The following is a 16,965-nucleotide window of genomic DNA, read 5'->3' as shown; positions in this document are numbered from 1 at the left end:
CAAACCTGACAGTGTTATTTCCGGAATTTGTCTATTTACTTACCAATCACTACAGAACAAACGATCATCCAACACAAAAACAGTATAAAAATAAAGAAAATGGGGGAAGCAAAGCACACACAAAAACAGGCAAGCCAGCAAGCATTCTAGTATTTGGGGGAGAGGAAGTGGCACAGTGGAGTATGCGCATCTCACACTGGTGGACTGGGTTCCACGATCGTACACACACCCCATTTCCACAAACACTCTCCAGCCAAGCCAGGTGGAAATGGGTATCTGAGAATTCAGCAAGAAAGAAGCTAGTTCTGATCTCTTACATCTCGTTCTCTAACGACCAAAACAGGTTACAGGCCTACACCTTTTAAACATTTAAAAAAAGGCAAATATCGATCGTTTCTATTGAACACATTGATACATATCACTTTGATATTGTATCTTTGAAAGGAGAAGGCAGTAAGAGAGAAGCTAGTCGAGATCTCTTACATCTCGTTCTCCAATGGCCAAAACAGGCTATAGGCCTACCTCAACTTCACCTTTTAAGCATTTAAAAAGACAAATATGAATCGTTTCTATTGAACACATTGATATCACTTTGATATTGTACGTTTGAAAAGAAGAAGGAAAATACAAACCGTTTTCAACTCGTCATTCTCCGCTTTCTGGGTTAGCAGCAGGTTCTTGAGTTCCACATTGGCTTCCGCAAGATCCTTGTTCTGCTGAATGGTTGTCCTGAAAACAATCCCCACACATCACTCAAATGGCAAGTACTTGTACCACAATGCAGAGGGAATTCATTTGAAAGAAGATATAAAATCTGTGAAAGCAAGGTCTTAAAAAGTCTTAAAAGGGGGTTCCGTTGTACAGTGGAACCTCCCCTTTAAGGCCTCCACAAATCTGAGAAAACCAGGTCTTATTAAAAGGGTAGATTGACAGAGGTTATGAACAAAAAGTTTGAGAAAACAGGGTCTTAAAAGGGAGGAAGTCTTAAATTGGGGAGTCTTAAAAGGGGGGGGGGTCTTCCTTTGTACTACATTTTGTGTGAGTCATAATACTGTGAAAACCAATGTTAATGAGGCAGAGGAGTGCTGACTATGTGTGAAAGCAGAATCCTTGTGTTCTCTGTAGCCTAGCCTGTGTAGTCCGTAAGACTACTTGTTCTGCACAAAAGATGCTAATTTTTCTTGCCCGTCAGAGCCTCAGTGATGTCAGTTGTTCTTCATACAAACAACAGACTAAAGGCTTCATTTTACCTCATAATATGTGTCACTTAAGTAATGGTCACATCTGTGTTATGTTTAACGGCTTATGCATTGCCTTGTGAACATTCTCATAGGGTAGGATTTTGCAGAGTGGCCACACGCTTATGAAATGTTCATAGTTCAACTTGGCTCCGTACGGCGTACGGAATTTCTCCGAGTAGACAGCTATTATACAGTGTCATTGTACTTATTCTTGTTGAAACACTCAAATGATGTGGTCCAGAGTGCTTCATGACTTCTTCACAAGTCAATAACTTAGCGAAATTGTGAGGAGGAAGAAAACTGAATTGAAATCCGCCATCTTGTTTAAAGACTCGCAATAACTTAGCGAAATTGCGAAACGGCATCACTGCCTGGCCTCTTCTGATTGGTCAACTCGCCCCAAGCAATGAAAAGATTCATGAGGAATAGAGTTAGTTCTAAGCTTATGATTTGATGGTAAGCCCGTGCACAAGGCGTTGCATAAGAGAATCTTAAAGGCACAGTAAGCCTCCCGTAAACCATCACAGAGCTCCCCGAGCGTCTACATACAGTACAAGCATACTTCCATTTGAACGCTCACCGAACGGGAACATCCTGGCTGCTTTCTGTCGAACGTGAGAAATTTTCAAAGAATTTATTTTCGTGGACTTGGTGCTGTACAACAATGACGCCTCGTTTTGGTGCTGGACGGCTGTTGCGAATATTCAACTTACCGGGAAATCACGCCCGGACAGTAAGCCTCCCGTAAACCATCACAGATACTGTCAGGCTTTTACACACAGTACAAACACCCTTCCATTTGAACGCTCACCAAATGGGAACATCCTAGGTGCCCTACGTAAAGAGCGAGAAATTTTTAAAGAATTAATTTTGCAGATTGTCAAAAATGAGTTACTTCCCTTCGGGTCTCATTCTATCGATGTAAACTGGCGATAGCCGTGGATCGATGATTATCAGAATGTTTTTGGACCGTGGTGCGTTTTTGCGCTAGACCTAACTTTTAAAATCTAAATAATAAATTGACAGCTTGTTACACAAACATTCTTTAATCATAAAAGAATTCTTTTTTCATCAAGACAAGATCAGTACAATTCGAAGTTTTGACAGTTTGAAAAAAGAAAAGCCCGGAAGCAGGATCACGCAAGGGTCGTAGCAGACGACGGTTTATGCATATCGCCGTTCCTCTCAACAGTCAAAAGCCATCGCTAGAGTTCTTGTGAACCACAGCCGTTTGTTTCGTGCATAAAAACGTGCTATTGTAGATAAGCTCACATCGAGTCGCATTCAAATGACTAACTGACGACTACATTGTGAAAAAGGGAAACTGGATCACACGGGTTCACGATGGCTCAGGGGTAAGATAAACCACGCAAAAATAAATTCTTTGAAAATTGTTCGCTCTTTACGGAGGGCACCTAGGATGTTCTCAATCGGTGAGTGTTTAAATGAAAGGGTGTTTGTACTGTGTGTAAAAGCCTGACCGTATCTGTGATGGTTTACGGGAGGCTTACTGTGCCTTTAAGGCGTAACGCAAGTGTAAGGACCAGCAATACGCAGGTTGGACCGGGCATTGAGGCTTTGTTTGAATTGAGAAAAAGTGTTGTTCATTTTGTGTATCCAGCACCTACTAAAATGAAAAGTGCAGGCAAAAGTAAGAGGTGTTGAAAGGGTGGTTCCACTGTACTGACTTGAAGTCGACCAGTCGTTCATACTCGTCGGAGTCCTTCTCCTGCAGCAGCTTGTGGTTCTCGTCCTGCAGCAGTTTGAGCGACACCTGCAGGTTCTGCACGTCCTTCCCCTCGTCCTCCAGCTGCTGGCTCTGCAACACACACATCAACACTTTTTTCATTTTTCACTTCATTTCATTTACTCTATTTCATCGAACGCTGAAGAAGAAGAAGAAAAGTCGAATGCTGAAGAAATGTACTCTATTATTCTAATACTGGAAAATTCAGGTTGCTTCCTCCCAGGGGAAAGCTAGCAGCAACAAGAGTCGTGCTACCCAGGTGTAAATCAGCCACCTGCACTTATGGCAGAATGATTGGTCTTTTACATGCCACTGTGGTGACACAGGGGTGGGACATGGATACCCTCTATGAGTCTACACATAAAGTTGACCTGTGTCCGTCCCTGCTGGGATTCAAACCTGTGATCCTGGTCACAAGTCCAGAGCTCTACCAACTGAGTTGCCCAGCTCCTACATGTGTTCTTTCAGGACTATCCACGATGACTTGCAGGACCCCCTGACCCAGCATAACTAACGGGACCAAGGTGAAGGCCGAATACTTTAGTGGGGGAACAAGAACTTCCGTCCAACACACTGCACATAAGTTGACCTGGGAGATTGGAAAAATCTCCACCCTTAACCTAACAGGCGGCCTCGGACAGGATTTGAACTCACGACCTTCCGCATCGGAGGTCAATGTCTTATCCACTAGGCCATTGCGCCCGTCCAGAGAGCATCAGAATCAAAATCAATTAAAAAATGTTTTGTGTAAATCCCAACACCTACCAGAGCCTGCACCTGCTCCTCCAGGGCGGAGACATGTGCAATGCGACGCAGCAGACGACGGTTGCGCATGGCGTGGTTGGAGCGCTTGTGTCGCTCGTACATCACCTGGTTCTGCAGCAGCAGGATCTCCCCGCGCAGGATGTTGATCTCGTCCTGTGGTGGGCCGCCTGGTGTACAAAATCACATTCACAGTGTTTGTTCCCCCAAAAAAGGCGTATGGCTGCCTAAACGGTGGACTAAAAACGGTTATACACGTAAAAGTCCATGAACGAAGAAGAAGAAGACAGTGTTTGCGTTTTTGTGTGTGAAAATACTGGAAAAGAAATCACTGATCAATCAGTCCTGCCTATGTTGATTGCATCTGGCGTTGAAGGCAAATAAAAAACATAATGAAATTCACAGCCTTAACTAAACATTTCTGACATTGCGTGTTAGTTTTTCTTTGGCGTAAAAATACCCCCTCCCCCCAAAAAATCATTAACCATTCAGTACTACCTCTCATGATTTCATCTGATGTCTCATCGTTTTTGTGTGTGAACATACCAGACAGGAAATCATCACACGTTCAGCCCAATGGATTTTGATTGCAACTGACAGATTTTTTTTATATTAGAAGGAAGCCATTGCTCAATTATTTATCATTTTTGTTACAATACTTTCCTGGCCAACCCCCCTGCCATCTTAAGTTTAAGGCAGTCTTTACACAGCCTCACTTTTCCCCCCCACCACGAAATAACAGCGAAGTTGTAGTGAACTGAAAGAAGTTTGAGCGTTTTGCCAATGACAGATTTTGTTTGTTTGTTTGCTTAACGCCCAGCCGACCACGAAGGGCCATATCAGGGTGGTGCTGCTTTGACATATAACGTGCGCCACACACAAGACAGAAGTCACAGCACAGGCTTCATGTCTCACCCAGTCACATTATTCTGACACCGGACCAACCAGTCCTAGCACTATCCCCATAATGCCAGACGCCAGGCGGAGCAGCCACAAGATTGCCAATTTTAAAGTCTTAGGTATGACCCGGCCAGGGTTCGAACCCACGACCTCCCGATCACGGGGCGGACGCCTTACCACCAGGCCAACAGTGCCGGTCCAATGACAGATAACAAATGACATCCATGAGAATGTGACTGTGGAACCTCCCTTTTAAGACCCCCCAGTGACCTTGTTTTTTCACATTTTATCTTCACAACCTCTGTAAATTTACCATTTTAAGACTCCTTCCTTTTCAAGACCTGATTTTATCAGATTTGTGCAGGTCCTAAATGGGGGGTTCCACTGTAACAGCAAAGTTTTGGGTGAGCTGAAAGAAGTTTGAGTGTTTTGCCAATGACAGAAAACAAACGACATCCATGAGAATGTGACCAACCTCCAAAGTGAGTCCATGAGATGTTGTCGCTGCTGGTGAGAGGGATGTGTGCCAGCCCCTTGGCATGAAGCTCGCTGCCCTGAGCCAGGTGCCGATCCAACAGTTCCGGTGGCGACAGCATGGAATACAGCGCCCTCTCTGCCACTGAAATCGTACCTACAGCACTCAGGGTTAGAGCTCACGACATTTCACATGATATATGGGACGATAAACTGCAGGCGAGAAGGACTAGAATATAACAACAATGGAGGCTGTTCAAATGTGATGGTAGGTTCTGTTCTATCTCCATCACGGCGACTGCTCACCGCGATGAAGGCTAGGATTTGGCGAGTATAGGCTTTCGATCGGCTTTAGGATGCGCTTGTGAAGAAAAGTAGTCTAGGAATTTTGTTCGTCGTATTTTTTTCCACTAACCGTACTGATCGTATTTCAGACAACCATATGGGTTCCCAGGTCTGCTTGCAGACAACAAAACTCAACTCACCAGACCACTTGATCCATGTCTCCGCCCCTCCCGACTTGGCCGCCCCGTGGTGACCTTCTCCCGGCTCCCAGCCAATCATGGGGTGCTGACACTGCCGACACACCGCCACCTTCACCGGCGCTAGCATGCACTGGAACATGGACGCTAACATCTCCACGTGTCGCAAGGGGTTCTCCCCCCCTTCCTTCGCCCCCACCCCACACTGACAGGTGCAGGTGCGCGTGTGGCCGGACGAGCTGGCTTCACTCCCATCCTTACTGCTGCTGAAACTCTTGCACAATTCCTGCGAGAGCTGCGTGCTGAGGAAGCTGGTTTCTCCCCCTGCATCGTTTCTGGCGTGGATGGCCACCGCGGATTCAGACACGGTGTCCAGTTTGGAGTTGACGTTGTTGGCGTAGGATGTGGTGAAGGTCACGTTGTGGGACGGGTCGGCGGAGAGAGGTTTGCGTCTGAGAGGGGGGCAGGATCGCGCGCGGCCGGGATGTGAGTGTTTCTCCGGGGTGAAGACCAGAGGCTCGCTGTTGTGTGACGTGAGGCTGTTGAAGCGAATGCGATTCACCTGTAACACAAGGCTTACTGTTGAGAATAGCACTGTTTGACACGCACAGACCTGCTAACCTTTGTGAAGCCTCGAGTGTAGCAATTTAGATATTTTTTTGAATTTTCAACATAGCAAATGGTGTTTAAGTGTAGCATTGTCTAAAATGTGTATATCCACATTTGGGCTTTATCCACATTCTATCCAAGAATATGCTACGCTGAAAGTGTAACAGTTGGCAGCTCTGCATGCACAACAAGAAATGTGTAGGAATTAAGACTGCTGAAGCCAATGTAATTCACCCGAAAGAGAGAGCTGAGAACATTGCTGTTTGCTGGATAGAACAAGGAAACAAAAGGAAAGCTTCAACAGAAAACAGACAGAAATGTAAGAACCAAAGAGCTGAGGAGGACCAAAAAGTACTCAACGTGTGTAGAACAACGTCTGTCTACGTCGACCCCTCAGGAAACATTTTGTGGTGAATTTGACTCCAAGAAGACTAAAGTACATTCAATGCACCACAACAGAGACGAATCTGCAGAGAAGCTTAACCACGAACAGGGGAATCAATGTGTCTCTTAATAAGCGTCAGAACCTGATTTTTCCATCGTCATATCTTTCCAGTTCTGATGGGAAAAAGATGAATGTGAGAACCCTCAAACACAAGACCTGCATATACCATTCAATGCTCTCTTCATGAAGTGACCAACACAGTGCAGATATAAGACAAGGCAGATGGTACACTACATTCTTTATCAACTGAATAACAGTTCAGGGGAAAGGCCAGACAGATACAGTAGGACTCCGCATAAAAGACCTCCAAAAATCTTAGAAAATCAGGTCTTAAAATGGAGGGAGTTTTAAAATGGGGGTAACTTTACAGAGGTTATGAACACTTCGAATGAGAAAACAGGGTCTTAAAAGGGAGGAAGTCTTAAATTGGGGGGGTCTTAAAAGGGGGGTTCCAGTTGTACTACAGTACCTTCTTCATGAACTGAATGACGGAGTCGGCAGTCTTGAGGTGCTTGGCACCGGCACCGTCATCAGAGGCACCGCCGCAGCTGCTGAGCGACTCCATGTCTTCATCCACCTCCGTGATGCGAGACACCTCCTGGTCCAGAGTGTCTGCAACACACAATAAGGATAAGGATCGGGATAAGGATAAGGTATCATATAGCCCTGTAAGGTTACCCTCATGGAAATTCAGGTTGCTCTCTCCCTGGGGAAAGCCAACTGCCATACATTATGGCGCTGTCCTTTTTTTTTTTTTTTCTCTCCTGCATGCGTCTGTTCATGTTTCCTGACACTTTTGGCTGTGAACTTGGGATCTTTAACATGCACATGCATGCACATGGGGATGTTCTGACACCGAATATAGGCTGCACATATTTTAACTCTGGAAAATAAATCTCTCGCCAAGCATGGGGGTCAAGTGCACGACGATATAAAAAATTTGGTAAGTAAAGATCATAGTTTGTACAAAAGCGTCTGATGATAGTGATAGTGTTACACAGAAATTTCCGGTATTTTACCAGCAAAATCTGAAAATAACAACACCACAAAATCATGTCTACCAGCTGGTAGGTTATTTGACAGGTTTTTTTGCAATAACTCGATAACTCGATTAAGCCCTGTGTGCGGTTCACCATCCGACTAGAAGAATCTCAAACAGACACTTATCTTTCATTATGTGAAGTCCTTCCATTGGGTTCATTTGGGACATTGCGAATTTGTTTCCACATAATTTGTAAATTGTGTCAAATGAAATATTTCTGAAGGAAAAAAAAAATCACAAAAAAATCATCCACAATGCAAGAAAAACAAAACCAGCGCCGTTCCTCATGAACAGAAACAGTCTAAATCTGTTGGATTGGGTAAAGTAAATCTCACCCGAATCATGAGTAGTAAGTGTGCGCACAATCTGGGGCAGGGTGTGGACCGGGACAGGGCCTGCCGCTCCCGCCGCGCCAACATGTATGTCTTTGTCGATCCTCAGCTGAATGTGTCTCGGGGCGCTTTCGTCTTGCGACTCTGGTATTCTGCACACACATCTGAAACTTTCAAGTTCTGTCGGAAAGCAATACAGAACCCCATGCTTCTTCTTCTTCTGCGTTCATGTAAATAAAACGAATTACTGAGGAAGATCTTCGCAATGAACTGTGTATCGCGGTGAAAAAAATGACAGTTGGTCAAGTGACAGTGACGGTTACGAAACGGAATTTACGAAAGTGCAGATGGATACAAAGAGTGGCTGGTCCAGTTTAGTGAAATGACAGGACCAGCAAACATTACCGATAATCTGACTGCGTAGCAAATGCTTGACTTGCTTGTCGAAGAAACACTGCGTAGAAACTGACTCAAATTCAGCGCAAAGCAAGCCAGTGACAAGACGTAAAAAGTGTGCGTGTTCGGAAATGGCGATCTAGTGGAGATCAAAGCTTTTCTCTGCTTGTTGTTGCTAACCGAACTATTAAAAAAATCGTCCCATGACATGCACTGGTCCACAAATATATTTATTTAGAAATCTCCCTCGACCCCAACGTACTTAAGAACTACAGGCCCATCTCAAACCTTCCCTTCCTTTCTAAAATCCTAGAGAAGATAGTCCTAGACCAGCTCTCCTCCCACCTCTCTGCCAACAACCTCCTCACTCCGCACCAGTCAGCTTACCGCACGGACCATAGCACAGAGACCGCAGTCCTTAGTATCCTCAACAACATTTTGACTTCCTTAGACGATAACAAAATTTCCCTGCTCCTCCTGTTAGACCTTTCGGCCGCTTTCGATACAATTGATCATGAAATCCTACTGTCCCGCCTTGAGCACACTTTTGGCATCCAAAATTCAGTTCTAAATTGGTTCAGATCCTATCTCTCAGACAGAACAAATTTTGTAATTGTAAACGACGTCCCATCCCAGGAAACCTCCCTCCTTTTTGGCGTTCCCCAGGGCTCTGTGCTCGGGCCCGTGCTGTTCATCATGTACACCTCCCCTCTGACTGACCTCATCGACAGACATTCCGTTTCCCACGAAATGTTTGCTGACGACACTCAGCTTCAGAACTCAGCGACTCCCTCAGAATACGCCCAGATGACCACCTCCCTTCAGTCTTGCATTGCTGACGTTGAACTCTGGATGTCCACTAACAAGCTTAAACTTAACTGTGACAAAACAGAAGCCATTCGTTTCACCAAATCCTCCCTCTCCTCCTCTCTCTCTCTCCCTCCTTCTATCACTTTGGGCAGCAGCACTATTGAATTCTCAGACTCCGTCCGTGATCTTGGCATCTTTCTTGATAGCGATCTCTCCATGAAACACCATGTTATGAAAGTCTGTCAGTCCGCTTACATCGAGCTTAAGAGAATAGGTTCTATCCGTCCATACCTTACCGAAGATGCCACCAAGACCCTTGTTTCCTCCTACATTCTTTCTCGATTAGACTACGGAAATTCTGTTCTCATTGGCTGTCCTCAGTCTGTCATCCATCCTTTGCAGCGTGTTCAAAATTCTGCAGCCCGGCTTGTCTGCAAAGCCCCTCGGTCCCAGTCCTGTTCCCCCTTGCTAAAGAAACTTCATTGGCTCCCTGTAGAGCTGAGAATCCAATATAAGTGCTGCTGTATCTGCTACAAAATAATATCTGGCTCAGCCCCATTCTACCTGTCTGACCTGTTCACACTCTATACACCCTCACGATCCCTCCGCTCCTCTGTAGACACTAGAATATTCCGTCTATCTTCTTTTAGTCGCAAACAGCTCGGCCAGAGAGCCTTCTCCCACTCTGCTGCCGTTGCATGGAACTCTCTCCCTTACTCTATCCGACACTGCCAAACATTCTGTTCCTTCAAATCAAACCTTAAAACACACTTCTTCACACAGTATTTTGATTAATTTTATTTCAACATGGTGCATTTTTGAATCAGGTGTTTGAATGTTTGAATGTTTTGCCTGTGTTAGTATGCTTGCAGCTTGTATTGATGTAGTGTTTCGTTGTTCACTTGTGTGCTGAATGCTGCTGCACATGCTTTTTTGCTTTGCTTTGTATGTATATGTATGTTTTTCATTGTAAAGCGCTTAGAGAATGTAAAGCGCTCTATAAATCTCCCATATTATTATTATTATTATTAGATACCAGGATCAGGAAGTTGGATGGTCAACATGATTACCTGATCAAAGGAGTTTCACCAGACATAGACTGGTTAGTTTCACAACATTCCACGGACTAGCCAACACAACCCCTTTTCATTTTGTATTTATATTTATGCTAAGAAATAAATGATGCATGCAAACAAAAATATGTTAATGTTAAATATAACCCCATCACAACCACAACGTTTCTTGCTTATTAGTGCATTTTCAAAGAAGTTGTAAGTGTTAAAAGTTAGTGGGTGTTATTCTTTCGCTAGGTAAGCAAAATAATGTGGCTACAGGGGAAGTAATGCTGGCTGGAATCTGGAGTGCTAAAAGTTAACATTCTATAATGCGCCTTTCCTATTTTGTTTTACATAATAGACAAACTCAAGAAATAACTCTTGCTTTTACTGAGGCAAACTTTCCACAGGATACAGGTTTCAGACAGACCCCTCACTAATGTCTGGCCTATAATTCCATGTGGAAAAACATGCCTCAATAATCCAGGAGCATTTACTCTTTCACAACCCATACAAACACGACAGTTATTTCCGAACGATCGTCTATAGTGATAGGCACTGAACCATACTTGTCAAAGTGAAGACTGCGAGCGGCGGCCAAGTCAAATTGAGCGTTAAGCGAGTCGGATGACAAGTTGGGCTTTATGGGGGACGGCGCAGAGCTGGACGTCTGGGATGAGACTGGGCGCCAGACGTACGGAGACGTGAACGCACTGGTACGATGGAACCCCACCGGTGTTGTCATGGGCCCCAGGCGTGACAGGACTGGTGTGACCTTCTGGTTTTGACCTTGACCCTGGTGAAGTCGTGATATAAAATGAGCTGCTATGAAGTGCATTTGAAATATATAATTTCTTCTACATAACTCTTCACGTCCTGTACATATTTCCCTATTGCTAAGCCTCAGTCCCAAAAGGATTTGATGAAAATGACCAGAAACTGGGTATCTGTGTGTTTTAACCTCTTCTGAACTATTTTATGAATAATTTCATTCAAATTTCACAGTTCGATTGATAAAAGCTTACTCTATGTGCCTGTACCAGTTTATTCCGTTTTTGTTGTTAATTTTGCATCGCGTCCATCTCATCCGTGTCACATGACAAAAATGTCACCAGCCGAAAAGTCCGACAAATCGCCAGTATTATTACAGAAGAAACACTTGAAGCTTTCATTTCAATGTCATGTGATTGTCTGCTCCAAGTCCCAGCACTTGTTCTGCCACTAATCCGTCGATAATATCCCGAAATTGGTCTTTACTGACTGTATCGGCATCACCAGAGATGGTCGCAAAATCTCCGCCAAAAAAAAAATCGATAAAAATCTGTTGCAAAGTACCAAAACGTTCACCAAACGAACGAACCGAGGAGCAGCCATGTGCTCGTTACAAAGAAAGTGACCTAAATGGAAAATTTCAATAGTAAATTTTCCGTTGATTAATATACTTACCCAATTCTCATAAATGCATTGACTTCAATCTCACATGCTAGATGTCGAAAAACTACTCAAATTACCCGCCCTTGCAAGGGTGGTAACCAAGCTAAAAACAGACGCCATAGCCGTTGCTATGCCCTGTCCCACCTGGTTACCCATAACCCACCGCGCACCACGTGAGCGCCGGCATCCGGAATAATCATTCCAGACTTCTCAAAAACCCTTAGGAAATTAAGTAGCGGTGTGACAAATGGATTTGTACATAATTTAGTGTTAGATGGCTTAAACAAATGTGTACAGATTGGCTGGCCATACTTTGTTGTTTCACGCCTTGACCGCGTGGTAGGAATGTCGCATGTTGAGATAGTTGGCTGACTCGTGTGACCTGTATTGTCATTGGCTGCTACGGGCCAATCAGAGATGACTAAAATATGATAACCTTGAAGCCGCCATGTTTAGTGAGCCGGCAGAACATCTGAAAACGCTCTCTGGAGAGGGTGTGGTGACACTACGCTGTGTTCAGATGTTGCTCCTTGAGCAGTGAGCCGACTGTTTAGTGGCTACTGTGAATGAATCTGTTATGATTCAAATGCTGTAAAGATACAGGTATTTATTGAATTGTATTTTTGCTCAGTAACTTTAACGTGTAAAATGACTGAGAGTCAGGTTGTGAAATGGGTGGAAAGCGTGCCGTGAGCTGTGTCAGCCATTTTGAATTGAGTGTGGTATGTTCGGTAGTAATGAAGTTACTTGTAAATGAGCTGGTGTAAATAACATATCCGCATAAGTAGTTGGCGGATAATTGAATAATACTGAGAAAGAATGGAAGTGTTATTGTGTAGAGAAGTTTATCTAGAATTGAAACTTACGGTAGCATAAACTTTCTATACAGCTTCCCAGTGGGGGCACGGACGCGCTCAACTGGAAGGGTAGAGAAGTGTCGGCGCGGGAGCGTAACACAGCGCTGGAGAGCTTGTAGCTGGTGAGAACCCCATGTTGTATGAGATATGGTGCAAGCGTCGGACCCGCTGATTTGTGAGTAGACATACATGTGCGACCTAGAAGAGTGTGCGCACCTGCAGAACTGTATATCATACATGTGCGACCTAGAAGAGTGTGCGCACCTGCAGAACTTTGTATGTGAATTAGGATTGTGAGAATCCGATATAAACTTGTAACCACTGTATTGTGAGTTGGCAAGTGTGCGACCTAGAAGAGAGTGCGCACCCACATAACTTCGTTTGTGGAATGGGATTGTGAGAATCCGTAATAAACTTGTAACCACTGTATTGTGAGTTGGCAAGAGAAGATAACCAGCTAAGTGGTTTAGGGACGGATTGTGAGAATCCAAAATAGATGTACGGCCACTGAAATGTGAGCCGACATGTGAATCGTTTTAGTATGTGTGATTCTTAAACGGAGAATCAACAAGGACGACATCATCGAGGGAAAGATTTTCTTGTCATCATTACTCGAGATAATAATGTTATATTGAATGAAAGAGTCTTGAGTGGATGAGATATTGTATTGATATTTTGTTGTGATTGTTGGTTAATGTTGTGATCACTTGAATACAAGTATGAGGGCAAAGGGCAGGAATTGTGTCTAGTCTTTGTGCTTTGTTCGAGTGTTGTGTGTGTGTGAGAAAGGAGTTGTGAACAGAAATAACACACGCATTTTTCTGATAGGGTATTAACGACACATACATACATTTACACACAAATACCAGCCGTAACAAGCGGGGATGGATGGGAGGGTATTAACTATGAGAATTGGGTAAGTATATTAATCAAATCTTCTTCTTCTTCGTCGTTCGCTATATTAATCAAATGAAAATTTACTATTGAAATTTTCCATTAAATTACATATTCTTACCCCAATTCTCATAAATGCAGAATGCTCCTAAAGGCGGAGGGAACTTACTTATGTCCCTGAGAGAACCTGTCCTGCAGAAACTAACGAGGGCAAGGAGCAGGAGATGTCCAGGAGGTAAAAAATTAATGAACATGTCATCAGACCTCCAAAGAGCTGTTGGCAAAACTTCGCATAGGCGACAGGAACACCACCAGCGAGAGAAGAACGCCAGGCTCATGGACTCCTGAAAAGGAACAGAGGGAGGACTGAAAGCCTGGTTCAACACCATCTGAAAATGCAGCTGGTAAGCTGATTGACTCTGAAAAAAGATCAACCAGTCCCCGAGGTCGTCCAGAGACGAATAGCTCTCCAGAAACGAAGCCACTTCCTGTCTGCAGGAACGCATAAGGAAGGCTCGTGTGAGAGCACTGAGAAAAATCTCAGCCAAAGCTGATACCTCTAGACCATGCCATCCCACCTCCTCCGGAGAGGGAGGAGACACTGAACGAAACACCCACTTTGTGACCGGGAGCGCATCAATGCGCTGCTACTTGTCCATGAAGGAAGGGCAAGACTGAGGCTTCTGAGTAGGTTTTAACAAACCCCGAAAAAAGCCTGTCCCTTGCTTCCTGTAACTGGTGTGAAATCAAACCCCTTGTAAAAGAAGGAGATCACACCTGGTGAAGACAGTGTGGGCATAGAACATCACTGACGAACTCATCTGCTCGGTGATGACCCTAGCCAGAGCTGCCAGCAGGATGGCTACGGCCCTATCCGAGGCATCCTCCCTAAACCAAAAAGAGTCCAGGGAGGATAAGATGGCTCGTATGAGAGCACAGAGGAGAGTCTCAGCAAAAGCAGATAACTCTAGACCATCTTTCTTCCTTTATTTGGTGTTTAACGTCGTTTTCAACCACGAAGGTTATATCGCGACGGGGAAAGGGGGGGAGATGGGATAGAGCCACTTGTTAATTGTTTCTTGTTCACAAAAGCACAAATAAAAAAATTGCTCCAGGGGCTTGCAACGTAGTACAATATATTACCTTACTGGGAGAATGCAAGTTTCCAGTACAAAGGACTTAACATTTCTTACATACTGCTTGACTAAAATCTTTACAAACATTGACTATATTCTATACAAGAAACACTTAACAAGGGTAAAAGGAGAAACAGAATCCGTTAGTCGCCTTTTACGACATGCTGGGGAGCATCGTGTAAATTCTTCCCCCTAACCCGCGGGAGGTCTCTAGACCATGCCGTCCCACCTCCTCCAGAGAGGAGAGGGAGGAGTAACATCACGCAACCCCACGTTCCCTGTGGTCTATTTGTGAAGCCCGGAGACTAGTTCCGGCGGAGTGGAAAAACTAGCCCTTGGCAACGAAAATGTCTGGATCCAGATCCTGGGACTTGACACTCCAACCTATCTTCTTCCGCACTAAAAGTGAGAACGGAGCAGCCTGAAACCCAGAAGCCAGCCACTGGCTAGCAGAAGGAAGAGCAGGACCATGCGCATGAAGCAGCGGGAAAGGTGTAGGCTGAAGATCACTACCCTGAGGTGCGGGTCAAGCCAAGAGCTGCGACATGTGGTAGGCAATCACCGGAGACTCGGCAAATCGAAACGATTGCGAGTAAGCCCGCGTAAACCCAAAGTCATCCGCGGAAGAGGGAGGAAGAGAGACACCCTGTTCTGAATCCGCCACCCAGACCTGGGAACCCCTGTTTTGCACTTTGAGTATTCTCAAACAAACTTGGTGTATTTTCAAAAAAATGAGCGTACTCCACACAGCGTTTGCCCATCCATGATTAAAACATGCCTCATGCGCGTCCGTCACACCGTTAATTAAGTTTACATTTAAAACAAATGCTTTTTTCACTTTTTACTGACAAAAACTGTACCGTATTTGACGAACTACAAGCCACGACTTTAAAAAACAAGAAGAGCAAACGCTCGATCGAGTCACTTTCGCAGTTCTGAATATTATATGAGGCATCAGATGGACAGGAAGAAATTGCTATTCACAACACAATGAGTCACGTTCACATAAAATTTGAGCCCGGTCACTTTTATAGTTTCCGAGAAAAGCCCAACGTTAAGTTGTGTGTTGCCGAACAGAAAAGGCTAGTTATCTCCCTTGTTTTTCTGATAACGTTCGTAAAAGGCTACAGATGTAAATACTTTTATGTAAAGAATAATCCTACAAAGTTTCAATCACATCCGATGAACTTTGTCAAAGATATAAAATGTCTAATTTTTCCTTTGACGCTGACCTGTGACCTTGAAAAAGGTCAAAGGTCAACGAAACCATCGTTAAAGTGTAGAGGTCATTGGAGGTCACGACTAAACAAAATATGAGCCCGATCGCTTTGATAGTTTCCGAGAAAAGTCCAACGTTAAGGTGGTGTCTACGGACGGCCGGCCGGCCGGCCGGCCGGACAGACTAACACTGACCGATTACATAGAGTCACTTTTTCTCAAGTGACTCAAAAAACAAGAAGGGCAAAGCCCATACGACTCACATGCTTGACCTTGACCTTTACATGACCTTGACCTTCAGCTAAACCTAGCAATGACATCATACACTAAGAACTGCTTTACACATTTTTCCTACCAAAATACATGTGACCTTGACCCAAGGTCAAGGTCATCCAAGGTCATGCAACACAAAGCTGTTAATTCAAGACATAGGAAGTATAATGGTGCTTATTGGCTCTTTCTACCATGAGATATGGTCACTTTTAGTGGTTCACTACCTTATTTTGGTCACATTTCATAAGGGTCAAAGTGACCTTGACCTTGATCATATGTGACCAAATGTGTCTCATGATGAAAGTATAACATGTGCCCCACATAATTTTTAAGTTTGAAACAGTTATCTTCCATAGTTCAGGGTCAAGGTCACTTCAAAATATGTATACAATCCAACTTTGAAGAGCTCCTGTGACCTTGAAGCAAGGTAAACCAAACTGGTATCAAAATATGGGGCTTACTTTGCCCTATATATCATATGTAGGTGAGGTATTCAATCTCAAAAACTTCAGAGAAAATGGGAAAAATGTGAAAAATAGCTGTTTTTTAGACAACATTTATGGCCCCTGCGACCTTGACCTTGAAGCAAGGTCAAGATGCTATGTATGTTTTTTGGGGCCTTGTCATTATACACCATCTAGCCAAATTTGGTACTGATAGACTGAATAGTGTCCAAGAAATATCCAACGTTAAAGTTTTCCGGACGGCCGGACAGACGGACGGACGGACGGCGACTCGGGTGAGTACATAGACTCACTTTTGCTTTGCATGTGAGTCAAAAATCGCATTGCGGCTTATAAAAAAATGCGGCTAAAACGTTACCTAAACTTGAATAGCATTCACCTAATGGAAGTCGCC

The 16,965-nt window shown here is 44.2% G+C and overlaps 1 protein-coding gene across 3 annotated transcripts in view; it reads right to left on the bottom strand.

Moving 5' to 3' along the window:
• Positions 1 to 16,965, bottom strand: part of LOC138949227 (hamartin-like) — a 55,075-nt gene that overhangs the window by 16,512 nt on the left and 21,598 nt on the right. For all 3 annotated transcript variants that reach the window (XM_070320994.1, XM_070320996.1, XM_070320995.1), the window contains exons 10-17: positions 10,865 to 11,091; positions 8,038 to 8,186; positions 7,130 to 7,272; positions 5,610 to 6,168; positions 5,126 to 5,269; positions 3,754 to 3,920; positions 2,930 to 3,060; positions 633 to 729 (exon numbers count right to left, since the gene is read on the bottom strand). In XM_070320994.1, the coding sequence (XP_070177095.1) occupies positions 633 to 729; positions 2,930 to 3,060; positions 3,754 to 3,920; positions 5,126 to 5,269; positions 5,610 to 6,168; positions 7,130 to 7,272; positions 8,038 to 8,186; positions 10,865 to 11,091 (1,617 nt within the window). The remainder of the gene's footprint in view (positions 1 to 632; positions 730 to 2,929; positions 3,061 to 3,753; positions 3,921 to 5,125; positions 5,270 to 5,609; positions 6,169 to 7,129; positions 7,273 to 8,037; positions 8,187 to 10,864; positions 11,092 to 16,965) is intronic.

The sequence above is a fragment of the Littorina saxatilis genome, linkage group LG15 (genome assembly GCF_037325665.1).
Source record: "Littorina saxatilis isolate snail1 linkage group LG15, US_GU_Lsax_2.0, whole genome shotgun sequence".
Lineage (NCBI taxonomy): Eukaryota > Metazoa > Mollusca > Gastropoda > Littorinimorpha > Littorinidae > Littorina > Littorina saxatilis.
Note: the sequence above shows the minus strand (reverse complement) of the source record. Positions and strands in the feature narration are given on the sequence as shown.